General features: G+C 39.9%; 2 protein-coding genes across 14 annotated transcripts in view; one reads left to right on the top strand and one right to left on the bottom strand.

Moving 5' to 3' along the window:
- The window catches only part of LOC135497016 (arylsulfatase B-like), a 64,583-nt gene extending 57,424 nt beyond the window's left edge, over positions 1-7,159 (top strand). The window contains exon 12 of the mRNA XM_064786660.1: positions 4,140-7,159. The gene's annotated coding sequence lies outside the window, so the exon portion shown is untranslated. The remainder of the gene's footprint in view (positions 1-4,139) is intronic.
- A 1,181-nt stretch (positions 7,160-8,340) lies between these two features.
- The window catches only part of LOC135497015 (neprilysin-1-like), a 51,984-nt gene continuing 34,901 nt past the window's right edge, over positions 8,341-25,423 (bottom strand). For 8 of the 13 annotated variants that reach the window (XM_064786647.1, XM_064786654.1, XM_064786656.1 and 5 more), the window contains 14 exons: positions 24,696-24,875; positions 23,844-23,930; positions 23,462-23,595; positions 23,167-23,260; positions 22,616-22,744; positions 22,146-22,322; positions 21,630-21,792; positions 20,959-21,010; positions 18,679-18,746; positions 16,446-16,576; positions 15,985-16,050; positions 15,608-15,706; positions 13,409-13,485; positions 8,341-10,834 (listed from right to left, as the gene is read on the bottom strand). In XM_064786647.1, coding sequence (XP_064642717.1) covers positions 10,735-10,834; positions 13,409-13,485; positions 15,608-15,706; positions 15,985-16,050; positions 16,446-16,576; positions 18,679-18,746; positions 20,959-21,010; positions 21,630-21,792; positions 22,146-22,322; positions 22,616-22,744; positions 23,167-23,260; positions 23,462-23,595; positions 23,844-23,930; positions 24,696-24,875 — 1,557 coding nt within the window. In that variant the 3' untranslated portion in view covers positions 8,341-10,734. Of the gene's footprint in view, positions 10,835-12,303; positions 12,381-13,408; positions 13,486-14,458; positions 14,536-15,220; positions 15,298-15,607; positions 15,707-15,984; positions 16,051-16,445; positions 16,577-18,678; positions 18,747-20,276; positions 20,345-20,958; positions 21,011-21,629; positions 21,793-22,145; positions 22,323-22,615; positions 22,745-23,166; positions 23,261-23,461; positions 23,596-23,843; positions 23,931-24,695; positions 24,876-25,423 lie in introns of all 13 variants that reach the window. The other 5 variants (XM_064786652.1, XM_064786653.1, XM_064786651.1 and 2 more) reach the window with 5 other exon arrangements.

Here is a 25,423-nt window from a genome sequence, read left to right as displayed (position 1 = left end):
CAGTGATTTCATGAAAAGCCTTTTTACAAGCTTTACCATCTCTTTGATGTTACAATCAACTTTGTGACTCCGCCGCGGGATTCCTTGGTCAACATTAAGCAATTGCAAGAGTAAATTTCCAAAGAAGTAGCGCCTCCATCTCAAAAATACACTGAAGAGAACAATATCAGTCGACATCATGTTTTCCGGAACAAGTAAACAGCTTTCGGACCAGATATGGTATTGTGGTTCGATGATAAGTATAGAACTGCATTAAAGGTACACGAATTCGTTCTAGTTTGGTCTTTTTCCTCTCCAACAAAAAATATTTTGTGGTAGTGTCTCAAACCAACTCTCAAAGAAATCTCCAACCTCTCCAAATGTGCCGACGACTATTGATGTGCGCGGCACTCATGCACTTTCCTTAAATCAAAGAGCTGCTCACGGAAAGAGGCTTGCTATCCGTGAGAACATGCAATATGCGTTGATGCGGCTGTAAGGACCAAGGTTATTCTCAGGCACGCCAGGGGCTATTTATTGTGATACTTCTTTGTTAGTGAATCGACCATGCTTGTTTCTAGGAATACATAGAGAGATGTAATCAACGCTTTTGGCAATCGAGTGTCATGGACGCGGGATCATATTGTAAAATATCATATCGGTGATAGCTATAAGGAGCCGATTGACCTTGGACTCGTGTAACGTGTGATTGAGTACATTAGTAAATCGATGAATTAATCAGATCAAAACGGAATATCCTTGCAAGCACGGATCAAAAGATGCGAGAAGGAAACAGGTGACAAAGTTTGTCGTCGCCTGTCCGTTTCGGGATGAATCCTTTCGACATGAGCACTTCATCTATGTACAAATGCACATGTATGTGCACATACTAGTATACATTTGCTTTTTTGTACTATCAGACTCACTTGCTGAATTGAATCTTAGCAAAAAAGTGTTTTTATCTTAGATCTAAGAGGCAAGGTTGTTGTGTTTTTTGCGGATGGTTAGGCACTCCAGCTGGCCTGGTCGCATCTCGATAGCAATTGCCGACAGAAGAAAAGGCATCACATGGGGAGGGGGCATTTCAATCTTTCTATCTTTGATACACTACTTATGATTTGCTCTGCGTGTATCATGTAGGAGCCAGTTTTCGCGGGTCTTATCACTAAGTGCAGATTTACTAGCTTCCAGCGATTCCATACACGCAAAAGCTTATTTATTACGAAATTTGAGATCAATAACGAAATATCTGGGGTGCTGCGTGGATGTTTTAAGCGTGAATTAATCTTGAAATCGCTCACTGAAAGATCGATGCAGACCAAAACAAATCCGAAGCGGCTCCCCCATTTTCGCGGGTATTGCGCATGCGCGACTGATTGTTGTGTTTCTGTGTCGTGCATGATCCTAGGTATTGACCCAGTGTTTTGAACGTAATTAGAGAATTGCTTGCCTGTTTAGGATGCATTTTGGGCGCTTTCTTTGCGGAACGAAATGAAAATCAAAAATCAGAAAATTTCTTCTCTGGAAACGAAGTGACGCGCGAGAAAACGGGAAAAAACGGGTTTTCGCGAAATTGGGGATGACTCGAAATTGGGGAGCAGCACCATACCTATCGATTAGACTCAGTCTGTGTTTGTTTTCATCCTCCGAAGCTCGGGAAGCCAGAGACTTTTACAAGGCAAATCAATTACACCACTATGTAAAATGAAGGTCATGATATTTGGACATGGTACTTGTGTGTACATGACATCCTCAGGGAGCTTGCTTAATTTTCCAGCAAATAGATGCATGGCAAGGTTTTTTGTGGCATTTAAATTTTCCTTGAACAGATGGCGAAGGACTGCATATCAGCATTAGGAGACAAGACCACCATTGATAATTCATAGTTTGGAGAATAGGGACGAGTATATTCTTAACTAAAAGCAGTATTCAAAAGATGTTTGCTGTGGCAAGTCTACAAATATAAACAAAATATGAAAAAAAGATGGGTTGATATTTCCCTCCTTAGATATCAAGGAATGGTATTTTTTACTGGTTAACCATGACTAATAAATTTAGAAAAAGTGATAGCTTTGGATGTCATCTCTTGTCACTTTGTTATCAGAAAATTACAAAACTAAATTGTGTACCTTGTTTCCCGATCCTATTAGGTATTTCCTCCTGCCAACGCAGAACTTTCTATGGAGAACAGTTTTCAAAGCTGTTTCCCAAGGGCTGCATGTAACATTGCTAAAAAAAGATGATTGATAGAAGACGGAATAAGGAGAAGCCCTTCATTAAGTATGTAGCTCCTGGCACCCGTATGCAAATAATTGCCTTTAAAACGGGCATCAACAATTTTTATTACCAAGAGACGAGCTGAGACTGATGTTTTTAACCCGATCGTAATCAGTAATCGGTCCCAAGTACAACATTTACTTTATGTGCCGTTAAGCTGTCTAATGCAAAGGCCGTTCAGTGTTTTATGTCTGCATTTGTATTGATTAACAGACCATCAAGTCAGCTAGGGCTCATTGAACCAACCTCAACATCATCAAAAAATATTTCATCTTTGGGCAGATATAAAATAATAAGACACGTATCGGGCATCACGTTTAAATTACCTGCCTTTGCCGGTAAGGCCTATCGATCACCCTGGAGTTGTTTCGTGGGGGTCGATGTCATCATGATCTGCCCTGATAACCCTTTGATAAGACTGTGGAATAAAGGGATTAGGTCTCAGGTTTTGGCGAGCTTTTCTTTAAGACAACAGACCTTGTAGTGGGCTCGGCCTGAATTCTTTTAACTGGAGGTAAACCGAAGCAAAATAACGCAATCGGCTTGTTTCGTCAAGAAGCGGTTAGGAGGGATCGATTTCAGCGAACAATCCCGTTGGACATGTTGGACGTACGAGCGTATAAATTTCAGATGTCATTCATTAATGTATGTCACTGTACATATCAATTGTCTTCAATCTCCTGGCCTCGCCATCGGTAATGGTCGCTCAGTGATATTTGCACCGTTTACTAGCGTACTTTTGCTCCGCAGCAAATGCCGGGTACATGTATCCTCTCATTGGGAGATTGCGTCTTTAGTTAAATAAGTTTGGTTACAAGTTGATAGGAAGATTGAAATGAGGTTTTCTCGTTGCGCTAATGTCTTTGGTGATCACTGTGACCCACTTAGCATGCTTAGAGGATGCCAAGGATAACTGAAGCAAACGCTGATTCTTATTGGACTCAATCGCCGAAGTCGTACCTGAGTAGATAATTGCATTCCAATCAGTCTCATTCAAAACCGAGCAGTAGGTTACAAATGGCAACAAGCTCATCAACAAATTCTATTTGCTCGAACAAAATGGAACTTTGGACTCGGAATTCAATTTGTTTCTGGTTTGGGTGAATTCGATATGGTTTGTCTGACAATGTTTATGTTCGAGTGTCCGTCTTTTTCGTATTGCTTTTTGATACTTTATTACGATTGTTGTTGTTGTCGTCGTTGTCACCACCGAATCCGATATCAGTTGTTGTTTTTCTTGTTGTTGTTCCACCGTTTACCGATATGAACATAAACAATGTACATCAAACAGTGTCACATTACAATTCGGAGATCGGGAAGCCACAACCTATATACAGTGCCAATGAGTTCCTTGATGACATTCCCAAATTAGGCTGACAACAATACATATAATTGCCCTTGTCTATTTCTAATATATATTTGCTTCTGATGAAAGAAAAGCCAGAAGACAACTGCGGCATAAATTGACACTTTGTCATGTCAATTTCTTGTAATTTGCTTTAACCCCAAGCTGTGTTTTCTATATTTGCTCAATACATTGCTAATTTAGTCACGTGCTAGTTGAGATCAGTACTCTTATTCTAGCTAATGAGCTAGGATGGGGCCTCCGGCGATACTGAGGTGTCACGTTAGGGCAAAGGTTGATGCGTGTTGTTGGGTAGTCAGGCTTTAATTTGAGGCATAAATATGAATACATATATAAGGTTAATTAAGACTCTTATAAGAATGGTATGCCGTCAAATTGTCGCTTTTCTTTCATCAAATAATGGTTAATTTTCAGAGTCACCAGGGACCAAGGACAGGTTGTTTATCAATCATATTGTGTAGACACTGGCCACCCAAGAACATTAATCGTGACATTGCTCTCTCGTTTCTCGTTTCAGAACTCAAAACGCTGACAACGCCTGCAGAGACGCCTTGCAATTTCCAAGAGAACGAACAGGTTGATGAGAAACTTCCAAGAATCATCTCCTGTGTTGGCTAAGTTGAGTTACGAGGAAATTATAAGCTGTTTCGACATTACTGCCATTTTTTTGTTCTTGAACGGAGGAAAAACAATGATACTGCTCTAAAAACTTGATTGTGCGACACACACTATGATTGAAACGAAAACACAATGGCATATCACGTTCGCCTGTCACAGCCAAATTAGTCCGAAAGCGACGTTCGACAGAATGATTTCTTTCGCGAAGCACTGCACTAGCAAGTAGGATTGATCTGATCCGGAGTAATGTCACATGTTGGATAGTGAGTATCATAAAGTACCGGTACGCGTGTTGAAGGATTATCAGTAGTGACAACATTTCATGAAGGATAAATATAAAGCCAATTCGCATGTAAGGGATACATCTCGATATAGTGATCTACTGGATGCGAGGTTAAATGGAATATCACATGCAACAACCTCAAAACCAGTTACAAATTCAGCTTCAATATGGATAACTGTTCATTCAACGACACCGCCCTGACGATGTTCACAAAAGATGCGTTGATATTCCCTCACCACGACATCAGGAGTACGCAATACTACATGTGTGGAATTTGTCTCACGTTCATTGCCTACATGGGGATAGTACTAAACTGTGTAAGCATTGCTGTCTTTGCGCGAGACAGGCCAACAAAAACGACATCGGTGTTTCTGCTTCAAGCGCTAGCCATTGCTGACAGCATTTATTTGATCATGATTTTCTTCCGTTACCCATTACCCATTCTCTTAGTATATAACAATAAGGATTGTACGTTTGGTCCCTATACCAGATTCCTGGCACAAAATCTACAATACCTACGTATTCCTCTACGTAGTACTGGCATCGTTGCAATATGGATGGTCGGGGTTGTGACGCTAGATCGGTACATTGCCATCTATTACACCTTAAAGGCAACCAAGCTTTGCCGGATTAAGACAGTGCTGCTGGAAATATGCGCAGTGGTGAGTTACGCAACTATTTATAGTATTAGTAAATATGTTGTTCTGGATATCTATAACAAGAAACGAATAATATGGATATTCTGGACTTGGGATGCATTTAACACTTTGACGCCAGTTTTAGTTGTGTTCATTTTAAACTTCCGCATATGGCGTTCTTTGATTATTGCCAATAGATGGCGCAAAGAGACTAGAGTGTTTTCTATAAAACATAAATCAACATCGCGCAATAGCAGTGACGAGAACATCAACCTGACGACAAGGTTGACGGAAGATCGTTCAATTAACGGCAATCAATTCATGAAAGTGCGGAGTCACACTAAGAAACTCAGTGATACGTCGTCCCATCATTCTCATCATTCCCATCATTCTCATAAAGAAAAGAAGTTCCATGACACCAGTCACAGCGATATTACTGCGCGCCTCATTGCAGTGGCGACAACTTATTTAATCTGCGAAAGTCCCATGTTGATACTGTCAGTGTATATAATCCTAAACTCGTGGTTCAGCATTGAAATGGACAAGCGGACTGCGCACATACTATTTTTGATCGCGCATGCGCTTCAGTGTATCAACTCCTCAATAAATTTCTTCCTGTACTTTTTCTCTGGAAGGAAATTCCGCAAAAATCTTGAAGAGTTGATGCAATGTTGCAGGCAGAGGCGGAAACATTCCAGAACGTCACTGATCAGGCTGTCTTACGCTAACAATGTATATAGAACATGCAATTCTGAAATGTCAGGGATATATTGATGAGACCTGTTACATGATATTTCACCACCGTTTCGAATCTGAGAAGTGAGCCCGGATCGACGCCTCCCTGATCTTTGGTGCCTGGTGCTTTTGATCAAGTCGACCTTTTTGAATCAATGCCCTGATAAGCAGTTCTCCAGGAAAAGGTTGCACAATTGGATGATTAGGAAAATTTCCTGTAAGGGGCAACGATCAGTTTTATCAGTTTGACCCTTAATCTGAAATAAAGTCGCAAGACAATTCGAGCTGACATTCGACAATTTTGGTTGCTAAAACAATAGCCGTCTCAGAACTTGTAGCTGGGTCTTCATTTTTTCTTGATCAGAAATATGTAGCAGCACGACAATTCGAAGTGACATTCGACAATTTTGGTAGCACAAAGAATAGCAGTTGTCTTACAAAAGGCCGTCGCTGCAACAGTGCCGACTTATTGGCGGTGAATATCCGATATACGCACAACGACGGTGGATCGGCATGTCACTGCAATAGCAACATATATGGTACCGTATAAAGTGTGCATGATTTAGTAATGTCACTCTTCATCAGTGACTCCATTTTTAGCTCACCTCTTAGCAGAGGTGAGCTTATCCCATACCGTGGCGTCCGTCGTCCGTCGTCGTCGTCCGTCGTCCGTTAGCAGGGCACGTTTCGTAACTGTTAGAGCTATTGAGTTGAAACTTGGTACACATGTACCCTTATGTAATGACACCTTGGAGACCAAGTTTCGGTCCGATTCGTTTCATGGTTTGGCCACCAGCGGGCCAAACGTTAAAAGGGAAAATATGCAATATCTCCCTTAATAGTAGTCGGGAAATTTTGAAAAAAATGTGGTAGGTACTTCTAGCAAAGGTGCATCATATATCCTCCGGGTTTTTGATTTGACCTCCTTTTCAAGGTCACAGAGGTCAAAGTTTGCTGATTCACTGAACGGCGCATGTTTCCTATCTATTTTAGCGAGAAGGTTTTAAACCAGTGTGGACATGTATCTGGGGATTCTCTATTCCACCCCTAAAATTTCGGCCGTTCGGACATCAAATATGGCCGCCAGGCAGCCATCTTGAAAAATAAACACAGTACTATTACTCCGAAACTAATGATCGGATTGCAACCAAATTTGATCTGGATGTATATCTATGTACTCTCTACTAAATCCTTTTTTTTTATTAAATGTGATAGCCAATATGGGTGCCAGGCGGGCATCTTGAAAAATTCTTAGTTTGGCCACCCGGGGCCAAATTTAATGTCCAAAGTTAAAATGTTTGATTGCTCGTTTAATAGTGATCTGATTTTCATAACATTTTTATGGTAGGTACTCCTAGCAAGGATACATTTCATAAATGTGGGTTTTTGATTTGACCTACTTTTCAAGGTCACAGAGGTCAACATTTTCCTATCGCCCCGCCATTTTACAATGACGGCACGTTTTGTCACTGCTTTAGCTACAGATCCCTAACTTGGTACGAATGTACCCCATTACTCTTAGACTAAACTGCAGTCTTTTTCTGATTCTCAGTTTGGCCAGCAGGGCCCCAAATGTTAATAGTGGACTCTCCCCTAAGGGTGCCTTGAAATGCTGCTAAGTGGGATGTCATAGTCTAAGCCTAGGCAAATGCAGGATTAATTAACCTCTACAGAGCCCTAGGAATTTCAGATGATGGTTGTTTCTTGTACTAGACACAAGCAAACAACATACTTATCCTATTCCTAAGCATTTCCATAATGGGTCATCTGTAAACCAAAGGACTTTTTTTAAAAAGGTGTGTTAATGCTGATGACTTGTTGCATGGAATTGCTTATTTGTTCTTTTGGTAGGCATGCCTTGCATGTTTTGCTGCTTCAAGCTTTTGTTCTGCTGCTGTTTTAACGATTACTGGTCAGATCACAAAATTGTCTACTCTGCTTTGTCATACCTGTAGTCACCTCAATTAAATTCAACTTACGCATTATTTTATCTCACATGTAATTTCATTGTAAAACATTACGTCATTTCTTTCTTACATTTAAAACTATGCTAATGCTTCATCCATCTTCCCTTCACACGAGGTGAGCACAATGGCCCTGGCCATTTCATTATAAAAGAAATACACCACTGAAGTAAGATTCACGACCGTGGAAGAGAGTTTGGGGTTCAGTCATTTTTGACTGTACTTGTAATTACATAACTTATGAGTTCTTCTGTTTTGTAGAAGATGTATCACAAGGCTCCATGGTACATATGACACTGTGCGCCCTACTATCAAATAATGTACATTGTATTATGAAATAAATAAAGTCTTACTAATTAACGTGACTAATTGTTTGTCAAAATGTTATTTATTCCTCAATCATGGAGCCAATAGTTTTTTCCCCAGGGCAATTGATTTCCTGGGTCTTATAGAAAGAACATAAGACAATTAACAACGCTGTGGGATTCAATACACCTACTTTTAATGTTACGTAATCACGATGAGTACACATGAAATTGATATTTTGATAAGGTAGCAATGTTCCCTTCGAATAAACATATTTTACACCGTTTTCAAAATACCTATTTACATAATTTACAAATAAATCAAAATTTCACAATATATTTGAAATATGCATGCTCCCCCGCGCAACTTATCGGCAGTCTTTATTCCTTGAAATGTAAGAATAACGCCTAAGGTAATTAGGTCAGACATCTTACAAAATTAGCTTCAACATTTTCTCCCAAAATCAGATGAGCTAAAAACTAGCTTATACTCTTACTACAAGAAAGTAAATAATTATATGTCAACAGATATAATTAGGGTATGAAGAACTACTTACACGCTCTTGGTTACTAGTGTCAAAGTGAAATTTAGAGGGTATATGAGAGACCTCAAGGAGTTCTGTTCTGTTCTGATTTAGGATTTCCAGGTGTAGCCAAAATGGTTGTGCCGGTGGTCAACCCTTATCTAGAATGTAGGCCTATAGCTGACCGACCAGTACAACATCAAAATGGCCAATGCGTTTGCCCCACCCCCTTTTCTTCTAGGTCCTACCATTATGATTATTAGACTGCATTGTACAACAACATACATATCTATTTACATAAGTTTACATTTACAAGACAACACACAACAATAGAATACTTCAATGTATCAAAATGTCGATATATTAAGCGTAAGTACATCAAAATCCAAATCTATGATCGTTTTTAGCACAATATCCTACATGTATTTTTTAGATCAGGAATGTTATAATCAGGCAAACGGCGACGTCATCTATACTATTCTTTCATTATGTAGGCCACGAATTACGTGCCAAGTCAATACTCGGGTAGAAAACGTACTTTTTGGCTGATGAAGTTTTTTTAAAATAGATAATGAAGCTAAAAGAATCAGGCTTTTCCCTCTGGTGATTAGTCAAACTCCTGCTATGTTAGCTTGGTTATCTATTATCTGTTTGTCCAACGTATTTCTCACAATAGGCAGGTTTCGCAAAAGGCGAGTTTCGACAACTTGCGAAGTGCTAGTGTCTGTGGTGTCATGAAGTCCTGTTCCAAGTCATGCGACACTCGTATATTATCCTGTGCACGTGTTTGTAGGAGGAATCAGGAACATCTTTTAAAAAATCGTGAATAAAGTACATTTCCATAATTCGTATTTGACGTTTGTTGCTTTCGGAAGGCTTGCAAAACTCTGAGTGACGTCACGAAACGTCAGAACGAGTAAGTTCCCGACATCATATAATATAATGTGACGCCATGCTTGAAACAAGAGCGCGGGCAGCGCTCGTTGAAATTGAAAACGTCTACAAGATTAATGGTACTAAATATAACGCCAAGCCAATCGGTACTACATAAATAAGCCAATATAGGTCGGATGTATTACATATATTTTCATCGCTCCCCTTTGATATGGTCAATCATCATCTTGATCCCTTGCAACTAATTGTTTGGTCTGACTTCGACTATTTTCCCAAATGTTTGACAATTCTGGTGCTGACGATAGGGGGCAGGGCGCTTTTTTATGTCAGCCATTTGTAGCAGTTTACCAAACTATCAAACCAACCCACACAACAACATCATCGACGAAAAAAGCGGAGCGCCGCGCACAAACATCTCCTGTGGGCTGCCCTTGCAGTGTCCCTTTTTGCTCACTCAAGCTTTGCCATCATTATATTGTTGGCCAATACCCCCATGCGTCGAACAATTTGACTGTTTGACATCAGTGCTGTCGTGGACAGTCTGTTTTAATAGGGGGTATTCGAAGAAGCTGGATCACTGGACTCTTGGATTTACAGGATTGTGATTCACGGATCACCACTGCCTGGATGGATTGGCGAATTCCCAAATTGCTAACGTTTCCCGTTTGCGTGAATTATTATGTACTTGAATCGGGGCAGTCGATTAGACAGATGTGATGATGACATCATGAGGCTGAGTAGTGCAACATGCACAATAGGCATAAACCTAAATTACAGCAAGCAAGTGCCAGCTGCAATCCAGGCGGTGGTGATCCATGAGTCACAATCGAGCAGTCCAGTGATCCAGTTTTTTTAATACCCCTGTTCAGCTTCATGAATAGCTTCATAAAAATCATATCGTTAGAATTAAATTGCCAGTCCCAGTGCTACCCGTATCAATTTCAATGCTAAAAGTATAATTCCAACAAAACATTATTTTGTTAGATTTCATTGGCGACACACAATATCCACAAATTCCATTCAGTATAAAAATAAGAATTGTTTCATTTTACACTTTTCCTTTTCGTAGCTCTACTAGCAACACGGTTCCAGTATCCACTCGAGTCCCGCCACTTTGTGAGGCAACGAGAGCCATCCATCGAATAACTTGCTCACCAAACTGCGCACTTGTTATTCGGGTTCATCTTGGATCCGACAGGGCACTTGTAGGCTTCGGCAAACTCTTGCGAATTAGAAACGGAGCCGATGACTCTGAAAAAGGTTGAATCATTTCATAAGCAAAGGAAGAACAGAAACACTCTTTAATGAAAGACTTAAGAAAAATACTTCTGTATTCTTTATATTCCAGTTTTAAAAATATTAATGAAATTTCACATTGTTGTGTATTTATTGAAGTTTCGACAAAGTGCCGATCATAACGATATGCTCACTGACGTAGAAAACGTTTACAAATGTATTGATGAATTATTTGCTTTTCAAGTACCGGTGTATATTTAATCAAGTGACTTTATTAATTCTTGCCAATACGATACGAAGCAAACCCATGCAGTTATGCTTGATACAGTCATGCAATGTAACATCAAAACTGGCTCTATGCGCTTAAAGGGCACGATCAATAAATAGACCAATGAATACCAGTAAAGCCACCTACAAAACAGATATTGAACTAGATATATATGTTTCTTGTAACACTTGGGAGGTTGAAATAAGCAAAGTCCCAGGGAGCGAAATGACCGAAACCAGGGGGCGAAACATTGTAAGCATAATGACTGTACTTCTTTCTTTTTCCAGGTGGCTCTAGTTTTTCATAGATCTTGTCGTTTAAGCACATGAAAGCACACAGTCACACAAAACCACGCATGATGGAGAAGCTAAAAGATGATAGACATATACAATGGCATGTTGGTTTTCGCCGTGCATCACACGAGTTGGCTTTGCATGTCGAGAACCAACGAGATAAAATGGTTACGAGGAAATTTAACTATAGGCTACTGAAGGCGATTTTATGTTTGTCAAGATCGGCTTCTCACAAAAAGAAGTGCATGTATATCATTCTTATACATATACTCTAACCAATTACAACGAATATGATAGTAAAGAGATTATCTGTTCCTTCAACCATGCTACTAACAATTTATTGATGATTTTTAATTTTGCGTTGAAACTGATGACTAGTTCACTCTTTGCATGCTCTATGTTGAGCCAAGACACTACATATTCAGTATCCAGCTATAGGCATTTTGTTGTTTTTAGAAAGTGTATCTAACTTCTAAGTTGTTTCCTACTGCATTCAGAAAATGAAATTGATTGACAACGGCTTTGCGTGTGTTATCCATTATTCAAGGCTATGAACCGCCTTCCCTAGTCACGATTTCCGCCGGACCATTACTTTTCCATACATGTTCCATTCTCACTACTCATTTTAGAAAAACTACTTCCAGTTCAAGTGTTACAGGCAGACAAATCACGTGTGAGCACAATTGATACGTAAAGGAACAGTGAAAATTGAACTAAATATTACTAACAGTCATGCTCATACACGAATAACTAAACTTAACGTTCTTGAAATGCAAATTATATATTGTTTGGTCAGTTTGTTAGCCAGAGAAGAGCAACTCCGTCACAATAAATAAATAGTAAATAAATGATAACAATAAAAATAAAAATAAAAGCTTTAGTAGGAAACAACATTTAACATCCTCGACAACTTTAATCTATACCTAAACCGACCAACACTGTGCCGGCCCGTCCGTATAACGGTCACGTAATTCGGCGGACGACGATGCCCGCACCATATCTGGTGAATAGAGGGTTAATGATAACATGAGCGTGAAAAAGAAATATACATCTTTAAAGGCATGCTCTGTTCGCTGAAAAATTTGAAAATTCAATGTGAATTTGAAATTGTCTGAACGTGTATATTCGTACAGAATATAAATTTTTTACGCTTCTTTCGCTTTTTCACCGCGCCCATTCGAATAAACGGCAATATGGATCGAAAATCTTGCATGTGGATGGTGCCCATAAGGATAGTCGCTATCATCATGAATGTATTGAAAACAACTGAAGTCATATCAAAATCCTTTCACGCATTTTTAAAACAGCATAATCCATTGATGGAATTTACACTGTGAACCATATTGCATGGGTCGAAAGTTCTTGCAAAATGTCGGTAATTGTGCCTTGTGGCGGCTATCATGCATGTGTACGTCCCTTTTGTCCATTGGTCTTCTAATGATTGGGTTATTGATAAAGACAGACTAGTAAACCAAAGCGCATTTTGATGGTATTGCTCGGAAATAAATACTTAAATTCGTGACGATACACACCATCCATATGGGCACCATCCTTATTGGAGAGTTGTGGCACACTCGCCAGGTTAAGTGTTAATGGCAATCCCGCACCTAAGCATGATATCATATTTTGCATAAAAACTGTCAAAATGTATAAATATACAGAATCATCGTGTCGATATTGTTGACCAAGTGGCCGACCGCCAGTCGCGATTTTGGTATCGGCCCAACAACCAGGAAGCGCTGAATATCGATAATGCAACGCATTCAGCAGAACCCGGGTCCCCTCTCAACCAACAAATATTGATCGATGACGATAGTAAGACCACAGATAGCGTGTTCGATTACAAGTGCGACCCTCGCACGAGAGCGTTCGCCGGGGTCAATTCATACTGGGGCTGCATTTGGAGGAGCGGGATCCGGTGCTTACCCTAGCACGGCGCCAGTAATCGAATACGCTAAAAGTGTGTTGCCGTATGTTTTGTACGTTAGTTTGCATGTCACAGCTTATGTTCCGAAAACTTGAGTATACCTGAACATCCCCGGGCTGTGCCGGCCCGTTCGTATTCGATTAATAAAACTTGCTTTCCGTCGTGATCCACACCAGACCTAAATGAAATTGAGTTGTTGACAAAGGTTTTATTAATAATGACTCAAAAATCAAACTCTTTAAACTGAAAAGATGATTGCCAGAGGATGGGGATGTATGGTCTGGTATATGTCTGCATGCAATGCACTGTTTGCTAGCACGGTTTGAATATGTTGTGGCTCCGTGCACGTGCAAGTGTATAGGTGGAGATGCCGGGATGGGGGGGGGGGGGGGGGGGGGTAGGTTGACTTCTGCCTGGGAAGATGTATAGCCTTGACATTCTCCACACATTGTTCCCAGCTTTTCAGTTGGAATTTAATCAAACACATGACTGTAAAAGGAATTGGTAATCAAACTTTATTTAAAAAATATGAGGTTTCCCTTTTTAGCCTTCAGAGTGTTGCGCTCTATAAAGTAAGAAGTTAAACGACGTGGGCGACTCATGTATAGCTGTTTGACGAGACATATCGCCATAAAAGGTAGGTTGACTTCTCAGATCGCAGGAAAGGCAAAGATTTCACTAACAGTGACACTACACGGAGAAGCCACTTCGTAACGGCGCTAAGCAGCTTATGCAAAAACGTTTTTTTTCTTCTGTTGCTAAAGGTATTGATACCTACATACGGTAACTATAAATAGTATTGGTTCTCTCAGAAGACACTCGGGTGGAGAGGATGCCAAAATGGAGAAGTCTCCCCGAGGTTTTGGGCTAATTAGCATATTCGATCGAGCGCTGTTTGCCGAGAAAAATCCAATACCGACGGTGGTCGATAAGGTATTAATTTCTATTCTAAAACACCTCAGCTAAACACTGAAATTGGACTTCAACAGATTTTTGGCCGCTTCTAGATTTTAGTTCAACCGAAGCGGTTATTGGTGTAACACTAAAACTGTTGTAGCAAACACGAGACGCAGCGTAAAATGAAAAGAAAAGTATACGTGTGCTACATTATAACCTAACCTACATTGACCGAGTGTTTTTGAATAGTGTACCTCTGCATGCTGGGGCTGTGCCTATCCCCTTTCAGCATTGCAATCATCGATTTGGGCCTTGTAATCGAGCAGAAATCCTTACAAAAATGACGACGTGTGTAAATAGATTGTACTAACAATGTTGGTTGGGGTTGGAATCCAATATAGAATATGAACCGGAGAAGCTGGGATTCCTTCTTGCTAACTGTCTTACAAGTCGATGACTCTCTGAAAAGGGTTGGCGTGTACAGGTGGGGGGTGGGGATAAATGGGTTGAGAGTAAGGCATCTGAAAAGGTTGGAAATGTGCATTTACCTATTTTATACCCAAGGCTTAAACTATCACCGTATCAAGTGAGTTGACAGACACGGACACAAACATGATAAAGGGATCGAAGCGAAGAGGGAATGTGGGAATGTGGATATGATGGAAATTTGGAAACAGTGACCGGGCGTGATACCTAAATCGGTTAATGCTGTGGACGCCAGTCAATATTTTGATGATTGCGCTGGCCGGACGTCGATCACCACACGAGAGCTGGACAGGAAATCAATGCAAAAAGTTATCACAGGGTAGTAGAGGTTGAATGGGTTGACAGTAGGGCATATGATAAGGTTTGAAACGCGTTGGCCGATTTGAGCATTTACCTATTTCATACCCAAGGCTTACCCATCACCGTATCAAATCAGTTGACAAACACGGACACAAACATTATTGAGGGATCGAGGCGAAGTGGGAATGTGGGAATGATGGAAATTTGGAAACAGTGACCGGGCGTGATACCTAAATCGGTTAATGCTGTGTACGCCAGTCAATATTTTGTTCATTGCGCTGGCCGGACGTCTATCACCACACCAGATCTGGACAGGAAATCAATGCAAAAATGTTATATATATTACAGGCCATCATTCTTGAACTAAGTCGAAAGGGCATTTTTTATCACCATAACAAATTCTGTCGTAATTTGCTATACAATGTAAGTTATTTTTTAGCCGATAATAAATATTTACTTCAGAAACATTTGCTAGATTTTAATTAGTTCATGTTCCTTAAAATTAACCAAAAACACATTTTTTTTCTCTCAAATGAACGTTTCTGGGACGCCCTTGATATTTGCTCATCATGATCTGCATATAAGCTAGAGATGTGAGGAAAATCGACTGATCTTACCTGAGCGAAATTTAGGAAAAATAACTGATTATTTTCTAAATTGATTCCCGGTAATTTTGGCTCTTCGTGGCCTTGGGAGACCACCCACTCCCGATATGCCTGAAAAAAAGGAAAGAAATATTTCAATTTTGGAAGAAGATGCACATACTGCCGCTTATTCTGGTTGCAGCAGTTGTGTGCAGTATGTACATATATTTCGCGGAATCGGCGAAACTTTCAATGTTATCGTCGAAAAAATGCATTTACCTTACTGTTTAGTTTGAGTGGCCCAAAGTGGGGGAAATTGAACCATCTTTTTTCCACTTTTCCACTTTAACCAGACCTGGTATTATTGTCTATTTTAACCGAATCACTATAGAAAAAATGTCTTAGGATACCTTATAGGCTTGCTTTAATCCACCATTGTCCGCTATATTTTCACCTTGGGTTTGAACGCCATTTAACTGCAAGAGAAAACAAAAACATAAGAGAAATGCCTGGCTCTTTCTCTTTGAAACAATCACACAACTCCATCTGATCTCGAGTTGGTCAAATCATTTCAAATATTTTGCAAATGCTCTAGTTTCACCGGTCTGGGACCGAACTCTGAACAAAAGCCAAGTCGCTCAATACAGAAGTGGAAATTTCGTACCGGTGTAATGTTTTTGAGTGTTTCTGTTTTTGAGTGTTTCCCCTCATTGTTTGGGAACGCTCAAAAATAGATTGACGATTATTTCTGTGTATCCCCCCTATTGAAAAGTCGTGGTCTCTCTAGCTGCCTATTGTTTGGAAACACTGACACATGGGAAACAACCACAGATGTTACACCGGGTATGAAGTATTGACATTTTGAACTTACATTCATATTGACCTCGGCTACTGTATAATTGCCATACTGGTCTATAATACACTGTGCTTTGTTTTTAAAGGCGTCTACGACACTTGACCCCCACCACTGCTTAAGGTTGCCATCTTTGTCGAACTGGCGCCCTGTAAACGAACATAAAGGAAGTGATATGACTTGCAAATAACGCCAGTGAAATGAGAACATACATTAACCAAAATATCGGAGATAACAATGCCGTTACTTTACTAATAAATATCAACCTCGGTCTAAATGATGCATTGCATCTATTTCAACTAAAGTCAAATCGACATCTGCAAGAACAAGTGCTAGTACACTGCCTTAATGATCTTGATATCAGCCACAACCAATCGACTTGGTACCGATTGCCTCGTTGTTGGAATAGACAAAGAAGAAAAAGTAACAAGCGTGTAATAGGCTTACAAACAATTCCGTCAGCGAGAGTATGAAAGCGGAGATGCACATACCTCTTGTTAAGTTAGAACTTCGAAACGTTAGGATAGAAATCTAACATGTTTAAGTGGGATGCAATGAAGGTTCCCTAAACCCTGGTTGGAGGGGGGCGGGGGTGTTGGGGGAGGGGGGGGGGGGGGTCAGGTTAAATCAAACATGTACATAGGTAAAGGCATGGTAAGGAATCGCTGGGAAGGTTCTGTCACGCAGCAACATTGTGTATCGATTCAACAACTCAGGTGTGGCAGTTAAATCGATGTCAATATTAAAATGAATATTGCATACACACTGACACTAAATATATGAATATCAACAACCACTATGATTTATTACAACTTTCTACAAACTATTCGATCGGTTACACGTCACCCTAATTAATATGCTCTTACTACAGCTGCCAAAGAGCACATCAGGCAGGGCCGAAATTCCGCTGAGATTCTTGTAAATTTCTTTGCTTAAGATCGTATTCTTTGATAAAATCCTAAATCAGAATCTATATGAATCCTCAGAATCTCACAATAATTTTGTATAACAATGACTATACAAGGAACTAAAAAAGTCCCTGAAATAGAGTTTTTTTCCGTCCTGGAAGGTTATGCAAAATGACCAGTAAGGACAGGTTACGCCAGCGAATATCTTTAAGGGTTGGCCATGGGCATCTCCATTTTGGCTAGATCCTGAGCAATCAGAAGTCTCAAAAAGACGTGAATGCTAAGACGTGAATTCAAGGGTTGGAGTCAGTTTCATTTTATTCCGGAGAACAGTCTCCCATTCTTGAAATTGGCATTCGCATCTTTATAAAGGAATTCTAATTGCTTGAAGATTTCAAGCTCTAGCCAAAATGACGTTGCCTGGTCAACCCTAAGACATCTTGTCGAAACATGCATACCACTATCACACTACCTGCTCTGTTATCATATACTCAGCGGGCCATGCATAACAACAAATGGTACACCAATGCCATGCAAACGACATTTCGGTTGTTTCCAACTCGTTCAAAATCAGTGTGCTGGACATAAGATTTCAACAATGAACGATGCAATTGTTGTTAAATACTTTGACCTGTTGGGAACATGAAGTTAGCAACATATAAGACGTCATTGTACATGTAAGATGACCAGATAATTCAACACTAGAAAAGCGTTGATCCCCTTGGTTAATTTTAGCAGGAACAAAGCTGGCGAGATACTCCACTAGGCAAAGTTTCATCGGCAGCATCAGTGAATTCATCATCATTTAACAATGTCCTTTTAAACGATCAGCTATATTCGGGCGTGGTTTGGTTTCAAGGGCCTTTCACCAGTTTTCCTTGTTCGACAATATAATTTCGAGAAGTACCCATGCAGATTGAAGTACCCGGATCTCCACGCAATTAGGTAAATGCGGTAGACATATAAGCCAGTACATATTGTCAGGTTGTTATAGAACGAAAAAGAAACATGGATATCAGTGGATAACCACAATGTGTTTCTGCGGGTGAAGGTATCGACCAACTGGCCAATTATATTGTCACATGGCCGATATCTACCGTGCGGACTACGTCTATTTGCCCTTATCTGTTTAGGCCTAACGACCACCACGAAAGCAGTTTCGTGGGGGGAGATGTAATCAAGATTTGGGCTGATAACCCTTGCGAGGTGATGGGGAGATAACGTAATGGGCTCCGGATGAATTGGGTAATTGGTCTGAATTTTCACCGCTGCCACGAAACTTTACCTAAGCGAACGTCAAACATTTGGATTAAAGCCGTGCAAATCTATGACAGTGTATGTACCTTGATCATCGAAGCCATGTGTAATCTCATGGCCTATTACCATACCTATCCCTCCGTAGTTAAGACTCCTAAATGTAAAGACTTTAGGCGTTAATTTCCGAACAACTGGTCATGATGGCCACTGCTGGGTAGGTTGGGTTCCGTTGGCCGATTGTACACTCCTTTTAGGGTTTTTCGGCCAACAAGAATATATGCACCCCTTAGAGGTTTTCAGAGTGATAGATACATCTTGATGTTTTATGCTTGTGAAAAACCCAAACAGGGCTTTCATTGCCCTTCAGGCCTCTTTTAAGGGGTGTAAATTTGTGTTGGCTGAAAAAATCTTCACAGGTTTTACCAAAGCTCAAACACCTTTCTTTCTAAGAGTGTACCTCAAAATCAAAGGTGAAAAAGAAATGAAAGCAGACGATTTCAGCATGAAGAAGTCGGTCTTCACAAGGAAGATGTATTTTTCTCAAATGAAGAAGACTCTTATAACATTTTATGTATAAAGATTCCGATATTGACCAAGAGAAGGTCGGCACTTACGTAAGCAAGCGTATGTTTTTATTTGTTTTTCTTGCGCTTAAGTAAGGACCATTTAGACCAAAGGTTCTCATGAAAGCCAGAGGAAACAGATGCAATTGATTTTTGCTGTTTGTTTTCATTTCGCTCGTCAAGTATTTTCAATTTAGGTGCGAATCCCTCCCTAGCTAGGTGACCTACTGGGTGTAATATTTTGGAAAAATGCTGAAATTGTCTTTCTTGGTGCTTTCCTGCTAATATTTGGTGTGGCTATACAACTAACCGACAAGCGGTCGTCGCAGTGTAAAGAGTGTGACGGCTAGGATAAAAGATGACGTGCACCTCTAATCTAACAGTCAAGAGTAAAGGGATAGATAAATAAGCCAAGTTGCTGAGAACATACAAATCAAACCTGGAGCAAATTCTTTTTGGAGTGCGCAATTCTGCCAAAGGCTATTGACAGTATTGGCAGTGTTGGAGCTATTTGGTCAAAACGTTGTTCTTGAAAGATCTTTTGGCTGGTGCTGTATATCATTTATAATATTATATACATATGTACATGGGCTATGGTAAATTAATTTGTTTAGTAAACTACTTATCATGTTACTGGCTTTGGATGAAAATGTCCAAAAATGTATAACAATTTCATTGATGAATCCCTTAGTTCTGTTTTTGGTCGTTTTGCCCAGTATTGTGAATGGACGACCGAAAGCTATTATCATAGCGATTTTTTTTTCAAGAGGCGCAGCTTTTTTCAAATACAATTGTACTTCGCAAAGCCTACCTCTGTTACCAGGTCGTCCTCTTTGGACATCTTATTTGCCCTAGAGATACACGTGGAATTCTCACACTGGTATACGACGGCGATTAGTTATGAAAAAATATTAACATTATTTTTTGAAGGAAACAATCAAATTGCCATCGTTCAGTTATTGCTCATAAAGCGTTGTTCATTCCTGTTATAATTGTTTCAAATTTATTCATTATAGGCATTCTTTTTCTTTTACAATATACTATTTCTCTTCTAAGTCCGCATCTTGATAACTTTGCTCCAGGTTTTTCTTGTAAATTCCCCATAGTCTCTCGTTACGAACCTTCGTCATCAAAGCCATGGGTAATCTCATGGCCTACTACCACTCCTATTCCACCGTAATTCAAAAACCTGTGTAAATCATGCAAAATGCGATAACCTTAGCCATTTTTTATATGTACTCTAGCGTTTTAAACGGCAACAACCGCTGTTACATATTGTAAAAAACAAAATTTTGCCAGCCGTTTTTATTTTGCAATTATTATAATTTTCATTAAAATGTTAGCGATGTACAGAAACGAACAGGCGAGAGAATTTTATTATCCATTTACAGAATTATTTAACTGTCAATGCGAATTGATCAGTGGAATCTTTATTTTGCAAGTGAAGTTACTAGGTTTCACAGTATAATAACCAAGAATCAGTATATATCAATTGATATTTTCATGTTTAGGTTTTATGCAGTGGCACATGAAATAACTTCACATTTAATCTTCTAAAGATGCTGATTCCGGGCCGATGGCTTGTTACAAATGGCATACATGGAAAACCTGAATTAGTAAATTTAGAATATTTGATGTGCTGCAGCGAAAATCATTTTCTACACGTACACTAGATAACATGTCTATTAACAATTCACGTCGAAATCCCGATGAAAAGTTAAGATCTTAACTACTGTATTGTATCAAGTGTCAACAATTCTGTATAGAAGACAAAAACATGACCCTGGTAAAAAAATCACTTACTTTGGGTTCGTTGGACTAAAGAATGGGGGCTGCAGTATTCCTGCAGGGAACACTGAAACAGACATGATTTAAGAATATATATGCTGCATAGAGGGCCCACCCCTCCTAAAATATGTGTTTTGCTCTCTATCAGCATTAGTAGAGTGGCCTTATCATCTCCTCAGACCCTTCAGGCGCTCTCCGCAGCGGCCTGTCCACGATGGTCCGTCAAATCAGCATTGTTCTCTGGCCCACTTTAGCCTCGCACTGTCCGAACCAACTTTCCAGTACAATCTAACCCAAACTCCGCCAACGAGCTGCTTTCTATGGTAAAACTGATCGAGAAGCGTACGACTTCCCTTTTGTTACACGATACTCTCTACTGGCAGCATCCAACTGTTCAACATGTCCAATGGTCTCCTTCAGATACCCCGTTGTACTAAAACAGTGCCAGAGTCGATTTGTGCAAATGACTATAATATAGGCCTAATGTACAAATGAATGAATGAATCAATATTGGCATTTGTAACTTTGCACGTTAAGGGCTTCAACATTGATACGGGTGTCCTATTGAGGTAGTGCTGTGTATCTCATGAACTTTATAACAAATCGGATGAACATATCTAAACATCGCTCGAGTGGGTATAAAGGTGGTACACGAACATCTGGTAGAATCTAATTTTCGAACTTACTGATTTGGTTCCTAGATGAACTGTAAAATGCGTTCACCACAGCAGGATATGACGACCACTTAGTCTTATCTACATCTTCCTTTATCAGCTCCAGATTTTTGATGGCACTAACTTTTAAATTCTCCAGGACATTTTCAAAATAGAGATTTGGGTAGAAGGTGAGCTGCAAAATGAAAATTGAAATTGAAAATTTGAAATGTCCGTGGATAGAATAACCGGGAACGAAGAATTCTACTTTGATAATCTTCGAGCTGTATTGACATTCGGCGTGCCATAATCCGTCCTCGAGGGCCGGGCACTTTTCCAGGGGACATCTTCCACTTCTACGCCGGCAATAAAGAAATACATGTATGACTTTTGAAAAATCCCGGGTTACTTAGGCGCTAAGGCTAAGTCAAGTTAGCAAAACGTATAGTTGAAAAACGCGAAAGACACCCATAAGAGAAACCATCATGTACTTAATATAGACAAGATTTCAACTTTTCAAGCAATCGGGATTTATGCATGGAGCTTTACCTCTTCATATTTCTCATCCAGTGCTGTATTGTTCAGAATGAACTCTGGGTAACCAATCTTCTCGCTAATGGCGTCCGCCTTCTCCTTGGCTGCCCTTTTCGTGACGTTATCCATCCAGGTGTTGACAGTGAGAAAGTCATTGAAGGCTTTTCTGATGTTGTGGATCATATCTTCGGCCTGTAAAACAGAGTATTTTTTTAGTCGAGGATATCAATGTTTTTTTAATAAACTAAACAGATGCACTGACATGAAATTGAACATCGTCACATAGTTTTTTGTTTTTTTCTTTGTACATTTAATTAGCAATCAAGCAGAACTTTGTTGGCTCCGATCAGAGCTTTGAAGGGTTAAAGAGGAAATCAAGTAAACTAGGGTGTTTTTTTGTTAAATCACGATCACAAAACGCCCGCTGTTTTGGTACCGAAAGAAAATGTACTTGATTTTACTTAGAGAATTTGATTGATGCTTACATGGGATTTTGCCGTGTCGTCAAAATATTCTTCAACGAACAGCCGCCCCACTGACCATCCCAGTCGATCCTGTACGTAGGACACGCACGTCCGCCATCGTGGCCGCTCAACCCCTGAACCGAATATAACCTGAACACAGAACGATATGTTAAGAAGATTAATAGAACTTTTAGGAACTTTGGAAGAATGGCAGATTCAAAAATCATGATACACAGGTAAACTATTGGCAAACTTGTAACATGTCCAAAAATGTCTGAAATTCAGCAGACCCTCAAACATTCAGATCACACGCAGTTTGTTCGCAGGAATAGATTGAATGGTATGACGAAAAAAGGGAACACAGTCTTGAGTCTGATATAAAAATGTTTAGAGTGGTGTAAACCGTGTGAGAGATGTTATTCAAGCAAGTCGAGGTGAAATTCCAACTCCGTTCCGAAATGATCCGACGAGCCTATTATTATACTTTAATGACCCCACAGTGCAAAAACTGAGCTTGAGCCACCTTTTTGGTAAACAAATGTTTAACAAAAACTAACTTTATTTGGACTTACCTTGTTATATTGGTTTGTTAGTTCCCTGTACTTCAACGGTAAGTTACTAACTCTGTACTGGGTGATTCTCCATACAAGATATGTTGCTAATGTTCTGAAACAAAAGTCAATAGACAGTAAGCAGTGGCGGATCGAGGAATTCAGGAAAGGCGGCGCTATCGCTGGATAAGGATAAGTAGATTCTCGAATACTCGAACAGACGGGACCTGTGGTGTTTACCAATATTGGGACGGGGGTGCTGGGCCTGTAACGTATCTGACCTCATAAACATATAAAATTCACAATCGAGCATTACCTTTTATTTGTCTTTTGAACAAGTTCTACTAGATTTTTCAGATAGGCCGGGGCGTGGACGACCAGTAGATCATCTGCAGTCAACGTCACGTTGATCTCTTTGAAAAAGCTATTGAGGTAGAGCAACCAATCAAACTGGAAGGAAATGAATTGTATGGTAAAGTTTGGGCTTCTGTTGCGAAAAACACGTCTTGTAGGACAATTTACCGCCTACCGCCTCCCGAGGAGGGGGTGAATTTACCGAAACCCTCTACAGAATGTATGTGTTGGCCGAAAAACCAATCCCATGGTTCTTCAAAAGCTCAAAAACCTTAATTTCTCAGAAAGAACTCGTCTAGAATCGTCGCGTTCCCTAGCTTCTAATTGTTTACACTCAGACTTACCCCTGAGACATTTTGTGAGAGTTGGCGAACAGTCATCTTGTGATAATTAGCCTCCGAATCGCGTCGCTGGTCTTCCGGTATCGTGATCTGAAACGAGTTAGAAATGAATAGCGATATGTATATAAAGTTGGAAAATGAATAAGATAACGTATTGAAAGTTGGGAAATGAGTAGGATTACGTATCAAAACTTGGAAATAAATAGGACAACGTATTCAAAGATAGCAAATGAGCAGGATTACGTATCAAAACTTGGTAATAAATAGGACAACGTATTCAAAGATAGAAAATGAACAGGATTACGTATCAAAACTTGGAAATAAATAGGACAACGTATTCAAAGATAGGAAATGAGCAGGATTACGTATCAAAACTTGGTAATGAATAGGATAACGTTTTCAAAGATAAGAAAAGGAACAGGATTACGTATTAAATCACTGTACATACACTGTGTTACAAGGACCATATATGTAACCGATAGACAAAGATGTCGATAGACCGCTGTTGCATGGAAGCAAAAATATGTGACTACATTGTATGTAGTTAAGATAGAGAACAACCGAGCAAAAAGGACTTTACTTTTGAGCATTATTGAGAACCGTTTAGGGTTTTTAGTCAACACAAACATTGGTAATGACAAACCCTTTAAACCGTTGTAACAAGCTCAAAACCGTTTTATTGTTTTTCAATGAAAAACTTTGATTACCACTGCTTACGTGGTGCATAATTTGAGTTGGCTGAAAAAAACCCAAACGGTTTTTTTCAAAAGCTCATAAACCTTTAATTTTTAAGAGTGTACAAAGTACATGTACATGTACTTGTAAAACTAAATAACCATGCAGTATTTTACCTACATTTGCTAATTCTATTTCGAAGTCGATCATCTTTGATATTTCCTGCTCGGCGAACGCCTTCTCAGCTCCAAAAGCTATGGCCACTCCTGTGGCCAAAGTCTGATATGCTTGTAACATCGTGTCATTTTTACCTTTCAGGTAATAGTCCCTATTTGGCATAGCTAGCGATGCCTGGTCGAGCTGTGGATGAAGAAGGTATCGGTTTTTCAACAAATTTTCAGGGTAATAGTACACAGGCCAAAGTATCCATGCATGCATCTATGATCATCAAAGTTGTTAGGTAATCCATCACCTATCCGTGGATGGATCTCCGTGGATGGATCTACCATGGCCCATCAGTGGATAGCTGATGGAAGACCAGTTGTAAATTGTGGTTTGTGATAATCATCAACGTTCCATCCATTGACCTCCGTGGATGGAACGTCCATGGATCATCATAGATCCATGGACGACGGAGACTTTTGCCTGTGTACCTGGACTGAATTTCTGGGGAGAGACAAAAAAATGGTCAAAGGTCAATGAACGCCAGGGTCAAAATTGATACGCCGGAATATTTCGTAAGGCAGATTTCGCAAAGCTTACGAAGTACAAAGTTCGGTGGTCTGATGTCGTCAATACTTCCGCGAAATACAAAGGAACGAATGGGAACACAGTCACTATAATCATGATATACATGTACTGTCTTCCGCTTAAGGATGCAACTGGCGACGCATCAAGTCGCCCAACTG

The sequence above is a fragment of the Lineus longissimus genome, chromosome 12, assembly GCF_910592395.1.
Source record: "Lineus longissimus chromosome 12, tnLinLong1.2, whole genome shotgun sequence".
Classification (NCBI taxonomy): domain Eukaryota; kingdom Metazoa; phylum Nemertea; class Pilidiophora; order Heteronemertea; family Lineidae; genus Lineus; species Lineus longissimus.
This window is presented reverse-complemented; position numbering and strand designations above follow the sequence as displayed.